The sequence below is a fragment of the Petromyzon marinus genome, unplaced genomic scaffold, assembly GCF_048934315.1.
Source record: "Petromyzon marinus isolate PM22_M1 ecotype Great Lakes invasive population unplaced genomic scaffold, UKy_Petmar_22M1.pri1.0 PM_Scaffold_129, whole genome shotgun sequence".
Lineage (NCBI taxonomy): Eukaryota > Metazoa > Chordata > Hyperoartia > Petromyzontiformes > Petromyzontidae > Petromyzon > Petromyzon marinus.
In genome coordinates this window covers 46,037-73,623 of record NW_027423090.1, presented here as the reverse complement: position 1 = coordinate 73,623, position 27,587 = coordinate 46,037, and the positions used below count along the sequence as shown (strand labels likewise).

At 55.4% G+C, this 27,587-nt stretch overlaps 2 protein-coding genes across 2 annotated transcripts in view; one reads left to right on the top strand and one right to left on the bottom strand.

Annotated features, from left to right (window-relative positions):
- Window positions 1-1,003: 1,003 nt before the first annotated feature.
- On the bottom strand, window positions 1,004-8,961 carry MED31 (mediator complex subunit 31). The gene is made up of 4 exons (XM_032945525.2): window positions 8,829-8,961; window positions 5,624-5,698; window positions 4,733-4,829; window positions 1,004-1,699 (listed from the first exon to the last, which is right to left on the bottom strand). Exons 1-4 carry the CDS (start codon window positions 8,845-8,847, stop codon window positions 1,342-1,344), a joined length of 549 nt encoding a protein of 182 aa, XP_032801416.2. The 5' UTR covers window positions 8,848-8,961; the 3' UTR covers window positions 1,004-1,341.
- A 1,181-nt stretch (window positions 8,962-10,142) lies between these two features.
- LOC116938407 (uncharacterized) overlaps window positions 10,143-27,587 on the top strand; it is a 60,444-nt gene continuing 42,999 nt past the window's right edge. The window contains exons 1-4 of the mRNA XM_076063460.1: window positions 10,143-13,531; window positions 17,609-17,661; window positions 21,420-21,521; window positions 25,190-25,382. Coding sequence (XP_075919575.1) covers window positions 12,660-13,531; window positions 17,609-17,661; window positions 21,420-21,521; window positions 25,190-25,382 — 1,220 coding nt within the window. The 5' untranslated portion in view covers window positions 10,143-12,659. The remainder of the gene's footprint in view (window positions 13,532-17,608; window positions 17,662-21,419; window positions 21,522-25,189; window positions 25,383-27,587) is intronic.

The following is a 27,587-nucleotide window of genomic DNA, read 5'->3' as shown; positions in this document are numbered from 1 at the left end:
CCGCTGCTGCTGCGTTGTGTACAACGAAAGAGCCGGGAACATCTGTGAACCATCGCGCAATAATTTATTGATCAATGCTCGAGTCCCAATGGCGCCCCCCCCCTCCCTCTCTCCAGTTGGTTCGGTCCAACTGCAGCCCCCTCCACCGCCCCCATCACAGATGGTACAGTCCAAATGCAGCCCCCTTCCATCCCTGGTTCAGTTGGTGCGGTCCAACTGCGGCCCCCATTCCACCTTCCCCCCCACCTCCCCGTTCAGTTGGTACGGTCCAACTGCAGCCCCCTTCAACCCCCATCACGTTCATGTTCAGTTGGTACGGTCCAACTGCAACCCCCTTCAACCCCCCCCCCCCCCATCACGTTCATGTTCAGTTGGTACGGTCCCAACTGCAACCCCCTTCAACACCCCCCCACACCATCACGTTCATGTTCAGTTGGTATGCTCCAACTGCAACCCCCTTCAACCCCCCCATCACTTTCATGTTCAGTTGGTACGGTCCAACTGCAGCCCCTTCAACCCCCCCATCACGTTCATGTTCAGTTGGTACGGTCCAACTGCAACCCCCTTCAACCCCCCCCCCCCCCCCCCCTCCACGTTCATGTTCAGTTGTATGCTCCAACTGCAACCCTCTTCAAACTCCCCCCCCCCCCATCACGTTCATGTTCAGTTGGTATGGCTCCAACTGCAACCCCCTTCAACCCCCCTCCATCACGTTCATGTTAGTTGGTATGGTCCAACTGCAACCCCCTTCAACCCCCCCCCCCCCCCATCACGTTCATGTTCAGTTGGTACGCTCCAACTGCAACCCCCTTCAACCCCCCCCCCCCCATCACGTTCATGTTCAGTTGGTATGCTCCAACTGCAACCCCCTTCAACCCCCTCCATCACGTTCATGTTCAGTTGGTATGGTCCAACTGCAACCCCCTTCAACCCCCCCCCCCATCACGTTCATGTTCAGTTGGTATGCTCCAACTGCAACCCCCCCCCCCCCCCCCATTCAGTTGGTTCGGTCCAACTGCAACCCCCTTCACCCATGCTGCTGCTGATTCTGCTGCTGCTGATTCTGCTGCTGCTGATTCTGCTGCTGCTGATTCTGCTGCTGATTCTGCTGCTGCTGATTCTGCTGCTGCTGTTTCTGCTGCTGCTGATTCCGCTGCTGATTCCGCTACCAACAACAACATCCAATCACTTCCCAGCCCCATGCTGCTGCTGATTCTGCTGCTGCTGCTGCTGCTGCTGCTGATTCTGCTGCTGCTGATTCTGCTGCTGCTGATTCTGCTGCTGCTGATTCTGCTGCTGCTGCTGATTCTGCTGCTGCTGATTCTGCTGCTGCTGATTCCGCTACCAACAACAACATCCAATCACTTCCCAGCCCCATGCTGCTGCTGATTCTGCTGCTGCTGCTGCTGATCTCTGCTGCTGATTCTGCTGCTGCTGATTCTGCTGCTGCTGCTGATTCTGCTGCTGCTGATTCTGCTGCTGCTGCTGCTGATTCTGCTGCTGCTGCTGACTCTGCTGCTGCTGCTGCTGACTCTGCTCGGCGGCGAGGGCGTGCTGCAAGCGAACTCTCCGCCGTGTGTAGTGCTGCCAATGCAACAGCTGCTGCTCGTCCATGAACTTGGAGCACTGCGAGGTGGCCAGCTCCTTGCGCAGGTGCTCGTACTGGAGCAGCTCCAGCATGTGGAGAGCCTGGGGATACCTGGCGGGGGGGGGGGGGGGGAGGTTATGGTGGTGGTGGTGATAGAGGTGGTGGTGGTGGTGGTGGTGGGGGAGGTGGTGGTGGTAGTGGTGGTGGAGGTGGTGGTGGTGGCGGTGGAGGGGGAGGAGGTGGTGGAGGTGGTAGTGGTTAGTGGTGGTAGTGGTAGTGGTGGTGGAGGTGGTGGTGGTGGAGGTGGTGGTGGTTGTGGAGGTCATGGTGGAGGTGATGGTGGTGGTGGAAGAGGAGGTGGTGGTATGGGTGGTGGTAGGGGTGGTGGTGGTAGGGGTGGTGGTGGTGGTGGGTGGGGGAGGTGGTGGTGGGGGAGGTTATGGAGGAGGTGATGGTGGTGGAGGTGGTGGTGGGGGAGGTGGAGGTGGTGGGGGAGGTGGAGGTGGTGGGGGAGGGGGAGGTGGTGGTAGTGGTGGTAGTGGAGGTGGTGGTGGAGGGGGAGGAGGTGGTGGTGAAGGGGGAGGAGGAGGTGATGGTGGTGGAGTGGTGGACGTGGTGGTGGTGGGGGAGGTGGTGGTGGGGGAGGTTATGGAGAAGGTGGTGGTGGTGGTGGTGGAGGTGGTGGTGGAGGTGGTGGGGGAGGTGGTGGTGGTTATGGAGGAGGTGGTGGTGGTGGAGGTGGTGGAGGTGGTGGAGGTGGTGGGGGAGGTGGTGGAGGTGGTGGTGGAGGTGATGGTGGTAGTGGTGGTGGTGGTAGTGGTGGTGGTAGTGGTGGTGGTGGAGGTGGTGGTGGAGGAGGTGGTGGAGGAGGAGGTGATGGTGGTGGAGGTGGTGGCGGTGGAGGTGGTGGCGGTGGGGGAGGTGGTGGTGGAGGTGGTGGTGGAGGTGGTGGAGGAGGTGGTGGAGGAGGAGGTGATGGTGGTGGAGATGGTGGTGGAGGGAGTGAAGGTGGTGGTGGAGGAGGTGGTGGTGGAGGTGGTGGAGGTGGTGGTGGAGGTGGTGGAGGTGGTGGTGGTGGAGGGAGTGAAGGTGGTAGTGGTGGTAGTGGTGGTAGTGGTGGAGGTGGTGGAGGTGGTGGTGGTAGTGGTGGTAGTGGAGGTGGTGGTGGAAGGGGAGGAGGTGGTGGAGGTGGTAGTGGTGGTGGTGGTGGCCTCAATGTGCACATAGCCTGGCACAAGCGTCGTGATTACGTCACCGCCACTTAGTGGCAAATGGCGGTTGTTGTTGGTGGTGGTGATGGAGGAGGAGGTGATGGAGGAGGAGGTGGTCGTGGAGGTGGTGGCGGTGGAGGTGGTGAAGGTGGTGGTGGTGAAGGTGGTGGTGGTGGTGAAGGTGGTGGTTGTGAAGGTGGTGGTGGTGAAGGTGGTGGTGGTGGTGGTGAAGGTGGTGGTGGCGGTGGAGGTAGTGGTGAAGGTGGTGGTGGTGGAGGTGGTGGCGGTGGAGGTAGTGGTGAAGGTGGTGAAGGTGGTGGCGGTGGAGGTAGTGGTGGTGGTGAAGGTGGTGAAGGTGGTGGAGGTGGTGGAGGTGGAGTAGGTGGGAGGTGGTGGTGGTGGTGGTGGTGAAGGTGGTGATGGTGGTGAAGGTGAAGGTGGTGGTGGTGGTGGTGAAGGTGGTGGAGGTGGTGGAGGTGGAGGTAGTGGTGAAGGTGGTGAAGGTGGAGTAGGTGGAGGTAGTGGTGGTGGTGGTGAAGGTGGAGTAGGTGGAGGTGGTGGAGGTGGTGGCGGTGGAGGTAGTGGTGGTGAAGGTGGAGTAGTGGTGGCGGTGGAAGTAGTGGTGAAGGTGGTGGTGGTGGTGGTGGCGGTGGAGGTAGTGGTGAAGGTGGTGGCGGTGGAGGTAGTGGTGGTGGTGAAGGTGAAGGTGGTGGTGGTGAAGGTGGTGGAGGTGGTGGAGGTGGAGGTAGTGGTGAAGGTGGTGAAGGTGGTGGCGGTGGAGTTAGTGGTGGTGGTGGTGAAGGTGGAGTAGGTGGAGGTGGTGGCGGTGGAGGTGGTGGCGGTGGAGGTGGTGGTGGTGGCGGTGGAGGTAGTGGTGAAGGTGGTGGTGGTGGAGGTGGTGGCGGTGGAGGTAGTGGTGAAGGTGGTGAAGGTGGTGGCGGTGGAGGTAGTGGTGGTGGTGAAGGTGAAGGTGGTGGTGGTGGTGAAGGTGGTGGAGGTGGTGGAGGTAGTGGTGAAGGTGGTGAAGGTGGTGATGGTGGAGTTAGTGGTGGTGAAGGTGGAGTAGGTGGAGGTGGTGGCGGTGGAGGTGGTGGAGGTGGTGGTGGTGGCGGTGGTGGTGAAGGTGGAGTAGGTGGAGGTAGTGGTGGTGGTGGTGAAGGTGGAGTAGGTGGAGGTGGTGGAGGTGGTGGCGGTGGAGGTAGTGGCGGTGGAGGTGGTGGTGGTGGCGGTGGAGGTGGTGGTGGTGGCGGTGGAGGTAGTGATGAAGGTGGTGGTGGTGGAGGTGGTGGCGGTGGAGGTAGTGGTGAAGGTGGTGAAGGTGGTGGCGGTAAAGGTGAAGGTGGTGGTGGTGAAGGTGGTGGAGGTGGTGGAGGTGGAGGTAGTGGTGAAGGTGGTGGTGGTGGAGTTAGTGGTGGTGGTGGTGAAGGTGGAGTAGGTGGAGGTGGTGGCGGTGGAGGTGGTGGAGGTGGTGGTGGTGGCGGTGGAGGTAGTGGTGAAGGTGGTGAAGGTGGAGGTGGTGGTGGTGAAGGTGGAGTAGGTGGAGGTAGTGGTGGTGGTGGTGGTGGTGAAGGTGGAGTAGGTGGAGGTGGTGGAGGTGGTGGCGGTGGAGGTAGTGGTGGTGAAGGTGGAGTAGTGGTGGCGGTGGAAGTAGTGGTGGTGGTGGTGAAGGTGGAGTAGGTGGAGGTGGAGTAGGTGGAGGTGGTGGTGAAGGTGGAGTAGGTGGAGGTGGTGGTGGTGAAGGTGGAGTAGGTGGAGGTGGTGGTGGTGAAGGTGGAGTAGGTGGAGGTGGTGGTGGTGAAGGTGGAGTAGGTGGAGGTGGTGGTGGAGTAGGTGGAGGTGGTGGAGGTGGAGTAGGTGGAGGTGGTGAAGGTGGAGTAGGTGGAGGTGGTGGTGGTGGTGAAGGTGGAGTAGTTGCAGGTAGCCAGCTTATTACTTGAGGAACTTGGCATACGCTGGCTCCTTCCAGTAGAGGAGGTACTTGAGGTAGTTGATGAAAACACGCTCCTTGAAATACCCTCTCTGTGCCAGAACTGTGGGGAGACACGGGGGGAGACACGGGGGGAGACACGGGGAGAGACGGGGGAGACACGGGGAGACACGGGGAGAGACGGGGAGAGATGGGGGAGAGATGGGGGAGAGATGGGGGAGAGACACGGGGAGAGACGGGGAGATATGGGGAGAGACACGGGGAGAGACACGGAGAGACACGGGGGGAGACACGGGGGAGAGACGGGGGGAGACACGGGGGGAGACACGGTGAGACACGGGGAGAGACGGGGGAGACACGGGGAGACATGGGGAGATACGGGGAGAGACGGGGAGAGATGGGGAGAGACGGGGAGAGATGGGGGAGAGATGGGGGAGAGACACGGGGAGAGACACGGGGGGAGACACGGGGAGACACGGGGAGAGACGGGGAGATATGGGGAGAGACACGGGGGGAGACAGGGGGGAGACACGGGGAGACACGGGGGAGACACGGGGGAGACACGGGGAGAGATGGGGGAGAGACACGGGGAGAGACACGGGGGGAGACACGGGGGGAGACACGGGGAGAGACGGGGAGATATGGGGAGACACGGGGGGAGACACGGGGAGACACGGGGAGAGACACGGGGAGACACGGGGGGAGACACGGGGAGATACGGGGAGAGATGGGGGAGAGACACGGGGAGAGACACGGGAGGAGAGACACGGGGGGAGAGACACGGGGGGAGAGACGGGAGAGTGTGGGTTAGGGGTAGACTCACAGTGTGACTGTAGTGTAGTATGGACGAAAGGTGGTGCTAACAGTGGTGAAGTATGGATGAAAGGTGGAGCTCACAGTTAAGGTAGTAGGGATTAGCGAGGCACTGCACCATTTCAAGCTCCACCTGGAACCTCAGACTTGCTTGGTCCTCTGCAAAGACACAGACAAAGGTCCCCCAGGTAGCCTCGCACAGTGCTGGAGGGGGCAACTGCCCGACCGTCTTTGTTTCACCCCAGCGGCACACGCAGACTCACTCACTCGCTCGCTCACTCGCCCACTCACTCACCCATTCATTCACTCATACACTCACCTCACCCATTCACTCACTCATACACTCACCTACTCACTCACCCACTCACCTACCCATTCACTCACTCACCTACTCACACAGAGACAAACACAGACACACACACAGACACACACAGACAGACACACACAGAGACACAGACACACACAGAGACACAACAACAACAACCGCCATTCGCCACTAAGTGGCGGTGACGTCACCACGACGCTTGTGCCAGGCTATGTGCACCCTGAGGCCACGTGAAGTGTCGAACGCCCGCTGGCAGGAGGTCACGGGGCAGACCCAGGTGCCACGGGTCGACTGAGATGACTGGCTGATGCACCACCTGTGCCCCCTACTGTGCCAACCTGCTGTGCTTTAGCCACCCGGCGCTCCGCTCGTTGTTCTGAGCGTCGCTCCTCCGCCCTCCGTTGTTGTTGGAGGGCGACTGCCTCCAACTGCCCAGTAGCATCCTTCACGAGCCTCCTCCACAGAGGCCGATCTTGACACCGCTGGTACCAGTCATCGGCAAGTCCACTCAGCTCCACGTCACTCCATCTCTTCTCTAGCCCGTGCCGCGCCCGCTTAGCCCCCTCAATCCGGCCAAACAAAAGCTGTTTCGGCATGCGGTGACTGGGCATGCGGGCTACATGACCCAGCCATCGCAGCCTTGCCTGCCGGAGGAGCTCACCGATGGGACCCTGCCCAGATCTTTCAAGGATTTGTGAGCTCCTCACACAATCCAGTCTGGTTAAACCCAGGATGGATCGTAGGCAGGCCAGCCTAAATGTTTCTAACCGGCGAAGATGTTCCATTAGGGGGGTCCACGTTTCGCAAGCGTAGAGAAGGGAGGGAATGACCGTGGCCGAGAAGACCCGAAGCTTAGTGCCGAGCGACAGACCAGGTAGCTTCCACACAGCGTTACGCAACCGATGAAAAGATATTGCCGCTCGACTGATTCGGAGTGAGACCTCTGCTGTTAAACTGGAGCCAGTCATAAGCACACTGCCCAGGTATGGGAAACTCTCCACTCTCTCCACAACTGCCCCATCACCGATTGGGAGTTGTGGGGGTGGAGTGTCCGATGGTACAAAATACCCAGGCAGGTGCTTAGTTTTGGTGGGGCTGATTGTAAGGCCCCACCTCTTAGTGGCACGCTCCAGTCTCAGCAGCAGCGTCTCCAACTCCTCCTCTGACTGAGCAGCTATTACCAAATCATCAGCATACATAACGTGGTTGAGCAATAGGGAGCCATCCCTTGACCGCACCCGGGCATCGATTAGCCTCCCATTATATCTGTACCATATGGAGATTCCCCCGGTACAGCTATTGAAGGCTTCACAAACTACGTGGTCAAAATAGATGTTAAATAATGTGGGAGCCAGAGGACATCCCTGTCGCACCCCAAGGTGTACAGGGAATGGCTCTGACTCCCGGCCACGTAGTTTTACCCGGGCCCGCTCACCATCATGAAGGTCCTTAATGATCGTGAGCAGAGGGTCAGGTACTCCAAAAGCACGAAGAACGACCCACACACACAGACACACACACAGACACACACACTGAGACCCACACACTGAGACACACACACACAGACACACACAGACACACACACAGAGACACACACAAAGACACACACACAGACAGAGACACACGCAGACACACACACGCAGACACACACACAGACACACACACAGAGACACACACACACACAGACACACACACACACTGAGAGACACACACTGAGACACACACACACACAGACACACACACAGACACACACACACACACAGACACACACACAGACACACACACACACAGACACACACACACAGAGACACACACACACACATAGACACACACAGAGACACACACACAGAGACACACACACTGAGACACACACACTGAGACACACACACACACTAGACACACACACACACTAGACACACACACACACTAGACACACACACAGACACACACACACACAGACACACACACAGAGACACACACACTGAGACACACACACAGAGACACACACACTGAGACACACACAGAGACACACACACTGAGACACACACAGAGACACACACACTGAGACACACACACAGACACACACACACAGAGACACACACACACAGAGACACACACAGACACACACACAGAGACACACACACTGAGACACACACACACAGACACACACACAGTGACACACACAGAGACACACACACTGAGACACACACACTGAGACACACACACAGACACACACAGAGACACACACAGAGACACACACACTGAGACACACACAGAGACACACACACTGAGACACACACAGAGACACACACACACACACAGAGACACACACACTGAGACACACACACACAGACACACACACAGAGACACACACAGAGACACACACACACAGAGACACACACACAGAGACACACACACACAGAGACACACACACAGAGACACACACACAGAGACACACACACAGAGACACACACACACAGACACACACACAGAGACACACACTGAGACACACACACAGACACACACACACAGACACACACACTGAGACACACACACACAGACAGACACACACACTGAGACACACACACAGAGACACACACACAGACAGACACACACACTGAGACACACACACACAGAGACACACACACACACTGAGAAACACACACACAGACAGACAGACACACACACAGAGACACACAGACACACACTGAGACACACACACACAGACACACACACACTGAGAAACACACACACAGACACACAGGCACACACAGACAGACACACACACACACACTGAGACACACACACACTGAGACACACACACACTGAGACACACACACACTGAGACACACACACACTGAGACACACACACACTGAGACACACACACACTGAGACACACACACACTGAGACACACACACACTGAGACACACACACACTGAGACACACACACAGAGACACTCACCACTTTCGGGCGCTGCCATCTTGGATACTGTGAGTGACGTCGAAACGGGTTGACGTCACCGAGCACGGCGTGCGTGATGACGTCGCCGAGCACGGAGTGCGTGATGGCGTCACGAGACCGGTAGACGTCACCGCGCGCGTTTTTGTTCCACGCGGCGGGGTGTGACGTCATCACGCGCGCCGTGACGTCACCACGCTAATGCCAGCGCCTCTCGTGCGTGATGACATCACCGCATGAAACGTCGCGCCTCGCTCTATACGTGATGACGTCACCACACGAGACGTATCGACGTGTACGTGATGACGTCGCTAAACGAGACGTATCGACGTGTACGTGATGACGTCCACAAACGAGACGTACGTGATGACGTCGACGGCCTAGGCGCTTCCCCCCCTCTCCGCCTCCAGCCCAGCGATGTTACCACGGTGTACCAAAACCCGGAACGGATTTTTCTTCCTTCAACAAGTAGCTCGCGAAATGGATTCTGGATTTCCGGTGACGTCGCGCGTGGGCGCCCCCCACCCACCTCGTGGGCCGACGTCAACACGGAGTAGGGGGAGGAGGTGGGCGGGGGGGGAGAAAAACCCGGAGCGGAGTAATCCTCCTCCCCATCCCCTTTTTGCACAGCACAGGCTTGCTCGGATTTTGGATTCAATGGATTCTGGATTTTCTACCACGGGCTCCGGATCCCACAGTGTCGAGAAGGATCGGAGGTAAAACCCGTGGCGGAGTTATTGAGTTGGTGGTGGGGGCGGATGGAGCCTGGAGTCACATAACGGGAAACTGCTACGGCGGCGGTGGAGGGAAGAAGGGTCGGAGGTAAAACCCGTGGCGGGTTCCTGGAGTTAGGGATGGGTACGGATGGAGCCTGGAGTCAACGTAACTGGAGGGAAGGGGGACTGCTACGAGCCTCCGACAGCGACGTCGGAGGTAAAACCCGTGGCGGATTCCTTGAGTAAGTGGTGGGTACGGATGGAGCCTTGAGTCAACATAACGGGAGGGAGGGGGGAGACTGCTACGACAGTGACGTCGGAGGTAAAACCCGTGACGGATTCCTTTAGTTAGCGATAGGTACGGATGGAGCCTGGAGTCACAATAACTGGAGGGAAGGGGGACTGCTACGAGCCTCCGACAGCGACGTCGGAGGTAAAACCCGTGGCAGATTACTGAAGTTAGCGATGGGTACGGATGGAGCCTGGAGTCAACATAACGGGAGGGAGGCAGGGGGGGGAGACTGCTACGACAGCGACGTCGGAGGTAAAACCCGTGACGGATTCCTTGAGTAAGCGGTGGGTACGGATGGAGCCTGGAGTCAACATAACGGGAGGGAGTGAGGGGGGGGAGACTGCTACGACAGCGACGTCGGAGGTAAAACCCGTGGCGGATTCCTTGAGTAAGCGGTGGATACGGATGGAGCCTGGAGTCAACATAACGGGAGGGGGGAGACTGCTACGACAGCGACGTCGGAGGTAAAACCCGTGGCGGATTCCTTGAATTAGAGATGGTACGGATGGAGCCTGGAGTCAACATAACGGGAGGGAGGGAGGGGGAGACTGCTACGACAGCGACGTCGGAGGTAAAACCCGTGGCGGATTCCTTGAGTTATAGCGACGGGTACGGACGGAGCCTGGAGTCGACATAACGGGAGGGCTGAACCCCGCGAAAGCATCGCGGAGATTTACGGGATAGCTGCGAACGGTTTCCGTTGTGGGGGGTTTGAGCGTTGAGGGTTGTTATTAAAATAAATATAAAGTTGAGGGGGGAAAAGTCGCCTCGAAGTCGCCCGCAACTCGTAGCTGCTGCGGTGGACGAGGAGAGAGGGAGGAGGAGGGAGGAGGTGGAGGAGGTGGAGAGAGAAGGCCGTAAAATGGGAGGCGATCTGACGTTGGGGTTGGGAGGGTGGTGGAAGTTGCTTCAAAAGTTGAGGTAAAGTTGCCTCGGAGTTTGGGGGTGGTGTTGGGGGGGGGGTAAAGTTGCCTCAGTTATAGTAAAGTTGCCTCAGTTATAGTAAAGTTGCTTCAGAGTTGGGGGGCGGGGGGGGGTAAAGTTGCTTCAGTTATAGTAAAGTTGCCTCAGTTATAGTAAAGTTGCCTCAGTTATAGTAAAGTTGCTTCAGAGTTGGGGGGCGGTAAAGTTGCCTCAGTTATAGTAAAGTTGCCTCAGTTATAGTAAAGTTGCTTCAGAGTTGGGGGGCGGGGGGGGGGGTAAAGTTGCTTCAGTTATAGTAAAGTTGCCTCAGTTATAGTAAAGTTGCCTCAGTTATAGTAAAGTTGCTTCAGAGTTGGGGGGCGGTAAAGTTGCCTCAGTTATAGTAAAGTTGCCTCCATTATAGTAAAGTTGTCTCAGTTATAGTAAAGTTGCCTCAGAGTTGGGGGTGGTTAAAGTTGCCTCAGAGTTTGGGGGGCGGGTAAAGTTGCCTCAGTTATAGTAAAGTTGCCTCAGTTATAGTAAAGTTGCTTCAGAGTTGGGGGGCGGGGCGGGTAAAGTTGCCTCAGTTATAGTAAAGTTGTCTCAGTTAGTGTAAAGTTGCCTCAGAGTTTGGGGTGGTTAAAGTTGCCTCAGAGTTTGGGGGGCGGGTAAAGTTGCCTCAGTTATAGTAAAGTTGCCTCAGTTATAGTAAAGTTGCCTCAGTTATAGTAAAGTTGCCTCAGAGTAAAGTTGCCTCAGAGTTAGGGGTGGGTAAAGTTGCTTCAGAGTTGGGTAAAGTTGCCTCGAAGTAGTGGGGGGGGGGGAATAAGCCTAAGATTTTGGATAAAGTTGTCTCAGATTTTGGATGAAGTTGCCTTAAAGTTGAGGTAAAGTTGTCTCGTAGTACGGGTAAAGTTCCCTCAGATTTTGGATAATGTTGCCTAAAGAGTTGAGGTAAAGTTACCTCAGATTTGAGGTAAAGTTACCTCAGAGTTTAAGTAATGTTGCCTCAGATTTTGTATAAAGTTGCCTAAAATTTTTAAAACAGTTCCTCAGAGTTGAGATAAAGTTGCCTCAGATTTTTGATAGCATTGCCTTTGAGTTTGAGTAAAGTTCCCTCAGAGTTGAGGTAAAGTCGCCTCAGAGTTGAGGTAAAGTTGCCTCAGAGTTGAGGTGAAGTCGCCTCAGAGTTTAGGTAAAATCGCCTCAGATTTTGGATAAAGTTGCCTTAGAGTTAAGGTGAAGTTTCCTCAGAGTTGAGGAAAAGTTGCCTCAGATTTTGGATAGAGTCACCTCAGAGTTGAGGTAAAGTTGCCTCAGAGTTGAGGTAAAGTCGCCTCAGAGTTGAGGTAAAGTCGCCTCAAAGTTGAGGTGAAGTTGCCTCAGAGTTGAGGAAAAGTCGCCTCAGAGTTGAGGTGAAGTCGCCTCAGTTGAGGTAAAGTTGCCTCAGAGTTGAGGTAAAGTTGCCTCAGAGTTGAGGTAAAGTCGCCTCAGAGTTGAGGTAAAGTCTCCTCAGAGTTGAGGTAAAGTCGCCTCAGAGTTGAGGTAAAGTTGCCTCAGAGTTGAGGTAAAGTCGCCTCAGAGTTGAGGTGAAGTTGCCTCAGAGTTGAGGTAAAGTCGCCTCAGAGTTTAGGTAAAATCGCCTCAGATTTTGGATAAAGTTTCCTCAGAGTTGAGGAAAAGTTGCCTCAGATTTTGGATAAAGTTGCCTCAGAGTTGAGGTAAAGTTGCCTCAGAGTTGAGGTAAAGTTGCCTCAGAGTTGAGGTAAAGTTGCCTCAGAGTTGAGGTAAAGTCGCCTCAGTTGAGGTAAAGTTGCCTCAGAGTTGAGGAAAAGTTGCCTCAAAGTTGAGGTAAAGTTCAGTGTTGGTGGGGGGGGGGGGTGTTTTTGGCGGGAGAATGAGGGGTTGAATCAGGGATCCGCGATGGCTCGGGGTCCCCGGCTACCCCTGCTGCTGCTGCCCCTGCTGCTGCTGCTGCCCCTTAGAAAGGGGACCCTGAGAGAGGGGACCCTAACAGAGGGGACCCTGACTGAGGGGACCCTGACTGAGGGGACCCTGACAGAGGGGACTCTGACAGAGGGGGTCCTCAGTGAGGGGACCTTGACAGAGGGGGCCCTGATAGAGGGGACCCTGAGAGAGGGGACTCTGAGAAAGGGGACCCTGACTGAGGGGGCCCTGACTGAGGGTGTCCTCAGTGAGGGGACTCTGACAGAGGGGACCCTGACAGAGGGGACCCTGACAGAGGGGGTGCTCAGTGAGGGGACCCTGACAGAGGGAACCCAGACTGAGGGGACCCTGACAGAGGGGACCCTGACTGAGGGGACTCTGACTGAGGGGACTCTGACTGAGGGGACTCTGACAGAGGGGACCCTGAGAGAGGGGACCCTGAGAGAGGGGGTCCTCAGTGAGGGGACCCTGACAGAGGGGACTCTGACAGAGGGGACCCTGACTGAGGGGACCCTGACAGAGGGGGTCCTCAGTGAGGGGACCCTGACAGAGGGGACCCTGACAGAGGGGACCCTGAGAGAGGGGACCCTGAGAGAGGGGACCTTGAGAAAGGGGGCCCTGATAAAGGGGACCCTGAGAAAGGGGGCCCTGAGAGAGGGGACCCTGAGAGAGGGGACCCTGACAGAGGGGACCCTGACTGAGGGGACCTTGAGAAAGGGGGCCCTGATAAAGGGGACTCTGAGAAAGGGGGTCCTGACAGAGGGGGCCGGAAGGGAGCGGAGGGGCCTGGACCCCTCGCCAGCACCTGGACTCAAGCCGGGCGGCCGGAACGTCTGCAGCACCGCGGGGTGAGACCACAAACCATCATCACCATCATCATCACCATCATCACCAACACCATCACCACCATCACTAACACCATCACTAACACCACCATCACTAACACCACCACCATCACCATCACTAACACCATCACCACCACCATCACTAACACCATCACTAACACCACCATCACTAACACCACCACCATCACCATCACTAACACCATCACCACCACCATCACTAACACCATCACTAACACCACCATCACTAACACCACCATCATCACCACCGCTAACACCACCATCACCACCATCACTAACACCACCATCACCACCATCACTAACACCATCACTAACACCACCATCACTAACACCACCACCACCATCACCACCATCACTAACACCATCACTAACACCATCACTAACACCACCACCATCACTAACACCATCATCACTAACACCATCACTAACACCACCATCACCACCATCACTAACACCATCATCACCATCACTAACACCACCACCATCACCACCATCATCACTAACACCATCACTAACACCACCATCACTAACACCACCACCACCATCACCACCATCACTAACACCATCACTAACACCACCACCATCACTAACACCATCATCACTAACACCATCACTAACACCACCATCACCACCATCACTAACACCATCATCACCATCACTAACACCACCACCATCACCACCATCATCACTAACACCATCACTAACACCACCATCACTAACACCACCACCATCACCATCACCACCACCATCACCACCACCATCACTAACACCATCACTAACACCACCACCATCACCACCACCACTAACACCATCACTAACACCATCACTAACACCACCATCACTAACACCACCACCATCATCATCACTAACACCATCACTAACACCACCATCACTAACACCACCATCATCACCAACACCATCACTAACACCATCACTAACACCACCATCACTAACACCACCACTAACACCATCACTAACACCACCATCACTAACACCACCATCATCATCACCATCACTAACACCACCACCATCACCACCATCATCACTAACACCATCACTAACACCACCATCACTAACACCACCACCATCACCACCATCATCACTAACACCATCACCACCATCATCACTAACACCATCACTAACACCACCATCACTAACACCACCACCATCACCACCATCACCACCATCACTAACACCATCACTAACACCACCACCATCACCAGCACCACTAACACCATCACTAACACCATCACTAACACCACCATCACTAACACCACCACCATCATCATCACCATCACTAACACCATCACCACCACCATCACTAACACCATCACTAACACCACCATCACTAACACCACCATCATCACCACCACTAACACCACCATCACCACCATCACTAACACCACCATCACCACTAACACCACCATCACTAACACCACCATCACTAACACCACCATCACCACCACCATCACTAACACCATCACTAACACCACCATCACCATCATCACCATCATCACCATCACTAACACCACCACCATCACTAACACCACCACCATCACCACCACCATCACTAACACCACCATCACCACCACCATCACTAACACCATCACTAACACCACCACCATCACCACCACCATCACCACCATCACCACCACCATCACCACCACCACTATCACCACCATCACCACCACCATCACCACCATCACCACCACCACTAACACCATCATCACCACCACTATCACCACCATCACCACCACCATCACCACCATCACCACCACCATCACCACCACCATCACCACCACCACCATCATCACCATCACTAACACCACCATCACTAACACCACCACCATCATCATCACCATCACTAACACCATCACTAACACCACCATCACTAACACCACCACCATCACCATCACTAACACCATCACCACCACCATCACTAACACCATCACTAACACCACCATCACTAACACCACCATCATCACCACCACTAACACCACCATCACCACCATCACTAACACCACCATCACCACTAACACCACCATCACTAACACCACCATCACCACCACCATCACTAACACCATCACTAACACCACCATCATCACCATCATCACCATCACTCACACCACCACCATCACTAACACCACCACCATCACCACCACCATCACTAACACCACCATCACCACCACCATCACTAACACCATCACTAACACCACCACCATCACCACCACCACCACCATCACCACCACCACTATCACCACCATCACCACCACCATCACCACCATCACCACCACCACTAACACCATCATCACCACCACTATCACCACCATCACCACCACCATCACCACCATCACCACCACCATCACCACCACCACCACCATCACCACCACTAACACCACCATCACCACCATCACCACCACCATCACCACCACTATCATCACCACCATCACCACCACCATCACCACCATCACCACCACTATCACCACCATCACCACCACCATCACCACCACCATCATCACCACCATCACCACCACTATCAACACCATCACCACCACTAACATCACCATCACCACCATCACCACCATCACCACCACCATCACCACCACTATCACCACCATCACCACCACCACTAACACCACCATCACCACCATCACCACCACTTTCATCACCAGCATCACACCATCACCACTATCATCACCATCACCACCACCATCACCACCACTATCACCACCATTACCATCATCATCACCACCACTAACACCACCATCAGCACTACTGTCATCACCACCATCATCATCACCACCACCATCACCACCATCACCACCACTATCATCACCACCACCATCACCACCACCATCACCACCATTACCACCACCATCATCACCACCATCACCACTACTATCATCACCACCATCACCACCACCATCACCACCACTATCACCACCATCACCACCACCATCATCATCACCACCACCATCATCATCACCACCACCATCATCATCACCACCACCATCACCACTATCAACACCATCATCACCACCATCATCACCACCATCACTACCATCATCACCACCATCATCACCACCATCATCACCATTACTACCATCATCACCATCACCACCATCGTCATCACCATCACCACCATCATCACCATCACCACTACCATCACAACTACCATCACCACTACCATCACTACCACCACTACCATCACTACCACCACTACCATCACCATCATTACCACCATCACTTTATCGTCACCTAACTAATCACCGCGTGTCCTGGTGTCTCCGTGTCCCCGTGTCCCCATGTCTACCTCTCCCCGTGTCCTGGTGTCTCTGTGTCCCCGTGTCTCTGTGTACCCGTGTCCCCGTGTCTCCGTGTCTCCCTCTCCCCGTGTCTCCCTGTGTCCATGTCGCCATGTCCCCGTGTCCCCGTGTCTCTGTGTCTCCCTGTCATGGTGTCACCATGTTTCCATGTCTACCTCTCCCCGTGTCCTGGTGTCTCTGTGTCCCCGTGTCTCTGGGTACCCGTGTCCCCGTGTCTCCGTGTCTCCCTCTCCCCGTGTCTCCCTGTGCCCATGTCCCCGTGTCTCTGTGTCTCCCTGTCATGGTGTCACCATGTTTCCATGTCTACCTCTCCCCGTGTCTCCATGTCCCCGTGTCTCCGTGTCTCTGTGTCCCCTATCTCCGTGTCACCGTGTCTCCATGTCTCCGTGTCTCCATCTCCCCGTGTCCTGGTGTCTCTGTGTCTCCATGTCCCCGTGTCTCCCTCTCCCCGTGTCTCCATCTCCCCGTGTCCCCGTGTCTCTGTGTCTCCCTCTCCCCGTGTCTCCCTGTCCCCGTGTCCTGGTGTCTCTGTGTCTCCATGTCCCCGTGTCTCCCTCTCCCCGTGTCTCCGTGTCCCCGTGTCTCTGTGTCTCCCTCTCCCCGTGTCTCCATCTCCCCGTGTCCTGGTGTCTCTGTGTCTCCATGTCCCCGTGTCTCCCTCTCCCCGTGTCTCCCTCTCCTCGTGTCCCCGTGTCTCCGTGTCCCCGTGTCTCGGTGTCTCCGTGTCCCCGCGCAGGAGTCTACAATGCTGCCCTGGATGGGAACAGCTTCTGGATGAATGCCTCACACGTGAGTTACAAAACTCACCACCCTACTCGCCACCCTACTCACCACACTACTCACCACACTACTCACCACACTACTCACCACACTCCTCACCACTCTACTCACCACACTACTTACCACACTACTCACCACTCTACTCACCACACTACTCACCACACTCCTCACCACACTACTCACCACACTACTCACTACACTACTCACCACGCCACTCACCACACTACTCACCACACTACTCACCACACTACTCACCACTCTACTTACCACACTACTCACCACACTACTCAAAACCCTACTCACCACGCCACTCACCACACCACTCACCACGCCCCTCACCACCCTACTCACCACCCTACTCACCACCCTACTCACCACCCTACTCACTACCCTACTCACCACCCTACTCATCACACTACTCACCACTCTACTCACCACACTACTCACCACCCTACTCACCACACTCCTCACCACTCTACTCACCACACTACTCACCACACTACTCACCACTCGACTCACCACACTACTCACCACCCTACTTACCACACTACTCACCACTCTACTCACCACACTACTCACCACACTCCTCACCACTCTACTCACCACACTACTTACCACACTACTCACCACTCTACTCACCACACTACTCACCACACTCCTCACCACACTCCTCACCACACTACTCACCACACTACTCACCACGCCACTCACCACACTACTCACCACACTACTCACCACACTACTCACCACTCTACTTACCACACTACTCACCACACTACTCAAAACCCTACTCACCACGCCACTCACCACGCCACTCACCACGCCCCTCACCACCCTACTCACCACCCTACTCACCACCCTACTCACTACCCTACTCACCACCCTAATCATCACACTACTCACCACTCTACTCACCACACTACTCACCACCCTACTCACCACACTACTCACCACTCACCACACTCCTCACCACCTTACTCACCACACTACTCACCACACTACTCACCACCCTACTCACCAGTCTACTCACTACACTCCTCACCACTCTGCTCACCACTCTACTCACCACCCTACTCACCACACTACTCACCACTCTACTCACCACACTGCTCACCACTCTACTCACCACACTGCTCACCACTCTACTCACCACACTGCTCACCACTCTACTCACCACTCTACTCACCACTCTACTCACCACACTACTCACCACACTACTCACCACTCTACTCACCACACTACTCACCACTCTACTCACCACTCTACTTACCACACTACTCACCACACTGCTCACCACTCTACTCACCACTCTACTCACCACACTACTCACCACACTACTCACCACACTGCTCACCACTCTACTCACCACTCTACTCACCACACTACTCACCACACTGCTCACCACTCTACTCACCACACTACTCACCACACTGCTCACCACACTACTCACCACCCTACTCACCAAACTACTCACCACCCTACTCACCACACTACTCACCACTCACCACACTCGTGTGTCTGTATGTATGTGTCACATGTGTATGTGTCACATGTGTGTATGTGTCACACACTCCTGTGTGCGTGTGTGACACATACACACATGTGACACACGCACAGACACGCATGTGGCACGTATGTTCGTACGTACAGACACACGCACGCGGGAGCGTGTGACACACACACACACACGTGTGGCACATACAGACACACGTACGCGCGAGTGTGTGACACATACACACACGTGACACCTACAGACACACAGACACACATACGCGCGAGTGTGTGACACACACACACACGTGATACATACATACAGACACACGCACACACGAGTGTTTGACACATACATGTGACACACACACATACACACATGTGACACACACACACGTGACACATACATACAGACACATGCACACACGAGTGTGTGACAGATACACACGTGACACATACACACACGTGACACACACACGTGACACATACACAAAGACAAAGGTCCCCCGTGTAGCCTTAACAGACTGTAGGGGCAAGTGCTGTTAGCGAGCACCTATGAAGGCCGGAACGGTACACGAGGGGGTGGGTGGCCAGCACCACGCCCGACCGCCTTTGTCTCCCCAGTGGCAATGTTTACACACCGCACCAGGTACTCATTTGCGGATGAGTCAACCTAGGGGAGGCCCGGGACCGGTTCAGAGAATCGTCACCGGTGGTGGCCGTGAGCAGGAATCGAACCCAGGTCGCCGGGTTCATAGCGCAGCGCGCTACCTGCTACACTACCGCTCCCCACACACACATGCATACAGACAGACAGACACACGTACACACGCGTGTGTGACACACACAGACACGCACGTGACACGTACACACAGACAGACACACGTACACACGCGTGTGTGACACACACAGACACGCACGTGACACGTACACACACAGACACACGTACACACGAGTGTGTGACACACGGACGTGACACGTACACACACGCAGACAGACACACGTACAAACGCGTGTGTGACACACACAGACACGCACGTGACACGTACACACAGACACACGTACACACGAGTGAGTGACACACACAGACACGCACGTGACACGTACATACACACAGACAGACACACGTACACACGAGTGTGTGACACACACAGACACGCACGTGACACGTACACACAGACAGACACACGTACACACGAGTGTGTGACACACGCACGTGACACACACATACACACACGCAGACAGACACACGTACACACGAGTGTGTGACACACACAGACACGCACGTGACATGTACACACAGACAGACACACGTACACACGAGTGTGTGACACACGCACGTGACACACACATACACACACACAGACAGACACACGTACACACGAGTGTGTGACACACACACGTGACACACACATACACACACACAGACAGACACACGTACACACGAGTGTGTGACACACACAGACACGCACGTGACACGTACACACAGACAGACACACGTACACACGAGTGTGTGACACACGCATGTGACACACACATACACACACACAGACAGACACACGTACACACGAGTGTGTGACACACACACGTGACACACACATACACACACACAGACAGACACACGTACACACGAGTGTGTGACACACACAGACACGCACGTGACCCGTACACACAGACAGACACACGTACACACGAGTGTGTGACACACGCACGTGACACACACACACAGACAGACACACGTACACACGAGTGTGTGACACACGCACGTGACACATATACACATACACACAGACAGACACACGTACACACGAGTGTGTGACACACGCACGTGACACACACATACACACACACAGACAGACACACGTACACACGAGTGTGTGACACACACAGACACGCACGTGACACGTACACACACACACACACGTACGCACGAGTGTGTGACACGAACGTGACACACACATACACACGTACACACACGTACACACGCGTGTGTGACACACGTACACACGAGTGTGTGACACACGCACGTGACACACATACACACGTACACACACGTACACACGAGTGTGTGACACACGCACGTGACACGTACATACAGAGACAGACACACGTACACACGCGTGTGCGACACACGTACACACGAGTGTGTGACACAAGCGCGTGACACACACGTACATACACACAGAGACAGACACACGTACACACGCGTGTGTGACACAGCACTTGCCCCAGCAGTCTGTTGACAGGCTACACGGGGGATCTTTGTCTTTGCGTAGCGGTGTGCGCAGGCAATGACACCTGTGCTCAGGGGGAGGTGTGCGTCAAGCCCGGAGAATGTCGCTGTCGCCACGGATACTTCGGGGCGCACTGTGACACAAGTGCGTGACACGCACAGACACGCATGTGGCACGTATGTTCGTACGTACAGACACACGCACGCGGGAGCGTGTGACACACACACACACACACGTGTGGCACATACAGACACACGTACGCGCGAGTGTGTGACACACACACACACACACACGTGACACATACATACAGACACACGCACACGTGACACATACATACAGACACACGCACACACGAGTGTGACACATTCACACACGTGACACATACATACACGCAGACACACGTACGCGCGAGTGTGTGACACACACACACGTAACACATACATACAGACACACACACACACGTGGCACATACATACATACAGACACACGCACACACGAGTGTGTGACACACACACACGTGACACATACATACAGACACACACACGTGACACATACATACAGACACACGTACGCGCGAGTGTGTGACACACACACACACACGTGACACATACATACAGACACACGCACACACGAGCGTGTAACACACACACACGTGACACATACAGACACACAGACACACGTACGCGCGAGTGTGTGACACACACACACACGTGACACATACATTCAGACACACACACACGTGACACATACATACAGACACACGCACACACGAGTGTGTGACACATACACACACGTGACACATACAGACACACAGACACGCGTACGCGCGAGTGTGTGACACACACACACACGTGACACATACATACAGACACACGTACGCGCGAGTGTGTGACACACACACACGTGGCACATACATACAGACACACACACACACAGGCGACACATACATACAGACACATGCACACACGAGTGTGTGACACATACACACGTGACACATACACACGTGACGCACACACACGTGACACACACACACGTGACACATACATACGGACACACAAGTGTGTGACACACACACACGTGAGGCATACATATAGACATACATGCACGAGTGTGTGACACACACAGACACACGTGACACATACAAACACATGCACACACGAGTGTGTGACACACACATACACGTGACACATACATACATATAGACATACATACACGAGTGTGTGACACACACACAGACACACATGTGACACATACAGACATACACGAGTGTGTGACACACACAGACACACACGTGACACATACAGACATACACGAGTGTGTGACACACACAGACACACGTGACACATACAGACATACACGAGTGTGTGACACACACAGACACACACGTGACACATACAGACATACACGAGTGTGTGACACACACAGACACACGTGTGACACATACAGACATACACGAGTGTGTGACACACACAGACACACATGTGACACAGACATACACGAGTGTGTGACACACACAGACACACACGTGACACATACAGACATACACGAGTGTGTGACACACACAGACACACGTGACACATACAGACATGCACGAGTGTGTGACACACACACACACATGTGACACATACAGACATACACGAGTGTGGGACACACACAGACACACATGTGACACATACATACATACACGAGTGTGTGACACACACATAGACACTCGTACACAGAGACACAGACATACACGAGTGTGTGACACACACATAGACACACGTGACACATACATACAGACACACGCACATGTGACACATACATACAGACACACGTACGCGCCAGTGTGTGACACACACACACACACACACGTGACACATACATACAGACACACGCACACACGAGTGTGTGACACATTCACACACGTGACACATACAGACACACAGACATGCGTACGCGCGAGTGTGTGACACACACATACACGTGACACATACATACAGACACAAACACACACGTGACACATACATACAGACACACCCACACACACGCGACACATACATACAGACACACGCACACAGGAGTGTGTGACACATACACACATGTGACACACACACATATGACACATACATACAGACACATGCACACAGGAGTGTGTGACACATACACACGTGACACATACACACACGTGACACATACACACATGTGACACATACATACGGACACACTTACACACGAGTGTGTGACACACACACACGTGACGCATACATATAGACACACATACACGAGTGTGTGACACACACAGACACACATGTGACACATACAGACATACACGAGTGTGTGACACACACAGACACACATGTGACACATACAGACATACACGAGTGTGTGACACACACAGACACACGTGTGACACATACAGACATACACGAGTGTGTGACACACACAGACACACATGTGACACAGACATACACGAGTGTGTGACACACACAGACGCACACGTGACACATACAGACATACACGAGTGTGTGACACACACACACACATGTGACACATACAGACATACATGAGTGTGTGACACACACAGACACTCATGTGACACATACAGACATACACGAATGTGTGACACACACAGACACACATGTGACACATACATACATACACGAGTGTGTGACACACACAGACACACACGTGACACATACAGACATACACGAGTGTGTGACACTCATATAGACACACGTGACACATACAGACATACACGAGTGTGTGACACACACACATTAGACACTCATACACAGAGATACAGACACAACAACAGCCGCCATTCACCACGAAGTGACGGTGTCGTCACCACGGCGCCTGTGCCAGGCTAGGTGCACTTTGAAGCCACGTGGAGTGTTGAAGGCTCGCTGCTTTCAGGAGGTCACGTGACAAACCAACGTGCCATGGGTTGACTGCTGTGCCAGGCTAGGTGCACGAGGAGGTCATGGGACAGACCCAGCAGGTGCCACGGGTTGACTGCTGTGCCAGGCTAGGTGCAGAAGGAGGAGGTTACGGGACAGAGCCAGCAGGTGCCAAGGGTTGCACTGCTGTGCCAGGCTAGGTGCATGAGGAGGAGGTCACGGGACAGACCCAGCAGGTGGCATGGGTTGACTGCTGTGCCAGGCTAGGTGCAGGAGGAGGAGGTCACGGGACAGACCCTGCAGGTGTCATGGGTTGTACTGCTGTGCCAGGCTAGGTGCAGGAGGAGGAGGTCACGGAACAGACCCTGCAGGTGTCATGGGTTGACTGCTGTGCCAGGCTAGGTGCAGGAGGAGGTCACGGGACAGACCCTGCAGGTGTCATGGGTTGACTGCTGTGCCAGGCTAGGTGCAGGAGGAGGTCACGGGACCATCTCTCCCTGTGTCCGTGCGCGCGTGCACACACACACCACCATCACCACCACCACTACCATCACCACCACTACCACCACCACTACTACACTACCACCACTACTACCACCACCACTACTACCACCACTACTACCACTACTACTACCACCACCACCCCAACCACCACCATCACCACCACCATCACCACCACTATCACCACCACAACCACCATCACCACTACCACCACTGCTACCACCACCATCACCACCCCCACCACCATCACCACCATCACCACCACTATCACCACCACAACCACCATCACCACCCCCACCACCCCCCCTACCACCACCACCACTACCACCACCGCTACCATCACCACCCCCACCACCACCACAACCACCACCCCCACCACCACCACCACCACAACCACCACCCCCACCACCCTCACCACCACCACCACAGAGTGCCCCAGCCAGTACTGGGGTCCCGAGTGTAAGCGCCAGTGCCTCTGCCACCCGCACGGAACCTGTGACGCTCGCACGGGAGCCTGCACCTGCGCGCCCGCACGCTGGGGAGAGCGCTGCCAGGAGGCCTGCGCCTGTAACTTCGGAGTCTGCGACGCGGCCACCGGAGCCTGCAGCTGTCACCACGGCTGGTGAGGGAGAGGCACGGGGAGGGAGAGACACGGGGGGAGACACACGGGGGGAGAGACACGGGGAGAGACACGGGGGGAGAGACATGGGGAGAGACGGGGGGAGAGACACGGGGGGAGAGACGGGGAGAGACGGGGAGACACAGGGAGAGACGGGGAGAGACACGGGGAGGCACTGGGAGAGACAGGGAGAGACGGGGAGAGACGGGGAGACAGGGGGAGACACGGGGAGAGACACAGGGACACGGGGAGGGACACGGGGGGAGACACGGGGAGAGACACGGGGGGAGACACGGGGAGAGACATGGGGAGAGCGCTGCCAGGAGGCTGCGCCTGTAGCTTCGGAGTCTGCGACGCGGCCACCGGAGCCTGCAGCTGTCACCACGGCTGGTGAGGGAGGGACACGGGGAGGGAGAGACACGGGGAGACATGGGTAGAGACACAGGGAGAGACATGGGGAGACACGGGGAGACACACGGGAGACGGGAGACATGGAGAGACACGGGGAGAGACACTGGGAGAGACGGAGAGAGACACGGGGAGAGACACGGGGAGAGACAGGGAGAGACACGGGGAGACACGGGGACACGGGGAGGGACACGGGGGGAGACACGGGGAGACATGGGGAGAGACACGGGGAGAGACAGGGGGAGACACGGGGAGAGACACGGGGAGACACGGGGACACGGGGAGGGACACGGGGGGAGACACGGGGAGACACGGGGAGACATGGGGAGAGACTCGGAGACACAGGGAGAGAGGGAGACACGGGGAGACACAGGGATCTACAGGGAGACACGGGAAGACACGATGAGAGACAGAGAGAGACACGGGGAGACACGGGGAGACACGATGAGAGACAGAGACACGGGGAGACGCACGGAGACACGGGGAGAGAAACGGGGAGACGCGGGGAGAGACTCAGAGACACGGGGAGACACGGGGAGAGACAGAGAGAGAGAGACGTGGGGAGACACGGGGAGACACGGGGAGACACGGGGAGACACACAGAGACACACACAGACACACAGAGACACACAGAGACACACGGAGACACGGGGAGAGACAGAGAGAGATACGTGGAGACACGGGGAGAAACGGGGAGACAGACACGGGGAGACACACAGAGACACACGGAGACACGGGGAGAGACAGAGAGAGACACGGGGCAACACGGGGAGACACGGAGACACGGGGAGAGACAGAGGGAGACATGGGTAGACACGGGGACAGTTGGAGACATGGAGAGATGCATGCGTGTGTGCTCCCACACTGTGTGTGTGTTTGTGTGTGTCCATCAGTAACGATTATCTGAACCGGTCTTGGTCCTCCCTTAGGTCGACTTAGTCTCAAATGAGTACCTGGTGCGCTGTGTAGTGAACATCGCTAGCAATGGGGAGACAAAGGCAGCCGGGTGCGGTGCTGGCCACCCACCCCCTCTTGATAGGTGCTCGCTAACAGCACTTGCCCCTACAGCCATGTTAGAGGCTACACGGGGGACCTTTGTCTGTGTCTACCTTCATAGGTGCTGCTCGCTAACAGCACTTGCCCCTACAGCCCTGTTAGAGGCTACACGGGGGACCTGTGTCTGTGTGTAGGTGCTGCTACTCGCTACTGACAGCACTTGCCCCCTACAGCCCTGTTAGAGGCTACACGGGGGACCTTTGTCTGTGTCTACCTTCATAGGTGCTGCTCGCTAACAGCACTTGCCCCTACAGCCTGTTAGAGGCTACACGGGGGACCTTTGTCTGTGTCTACCTTCATAGGTGCTGCTCGCTAACAGAACTTGCCCCTACAGCCCTGTTAGAGGCTACACGGGGACCTTTGTCTGTGTGTGTGTAGGTACTGCTACTCGCTACTGACAGCACTTGCCCCTACAGCCCTGTTAGAGGCTACACGGGGGACCTTTGTCTGTGTGTGTAGGTGCTGCTCGCTACTAACAGCACTTGCCCCTGCAGCCTGTTAGAGGCTACACGGGGGACCTTTGTCTGTGTGTCTGTGTAGGTGCTGCTCGCTAACAGCACTTGCCCCTACAGCATGTTAGAGGCTATACGGGGGACCTTTGTCTGTCTGTGTGTGTGTGTAGGTGCTGCTCGCTACTGACAGCACTTGCCCCCTACAGCCCTGTTAGAGACTACACGGGGGACCTTTGTGTGTGTGTGTAGGTGCTGCTACTCGCTACTAACAGCACTTGCCCCTTACAGCCCT

Coding starts and splice junctions, on each gene's coding strand:
- MED31 (XM_032945525.2), bottom strand. Junction 4,830..5,623: donor TAATCCCTACTACCTTAACT/GTGAGCTCCACC, acceptor GTCTCCCCACAG/TTCTGGCACAGAGAGGGTAT. Junction 1,700..4,732: donor GCGTATGCCAAGTTCCTCAA/GTAATAAGCTGG, acceptor CCCCCCCGCCAG/GTATCCCCAGGCTCTCCACA.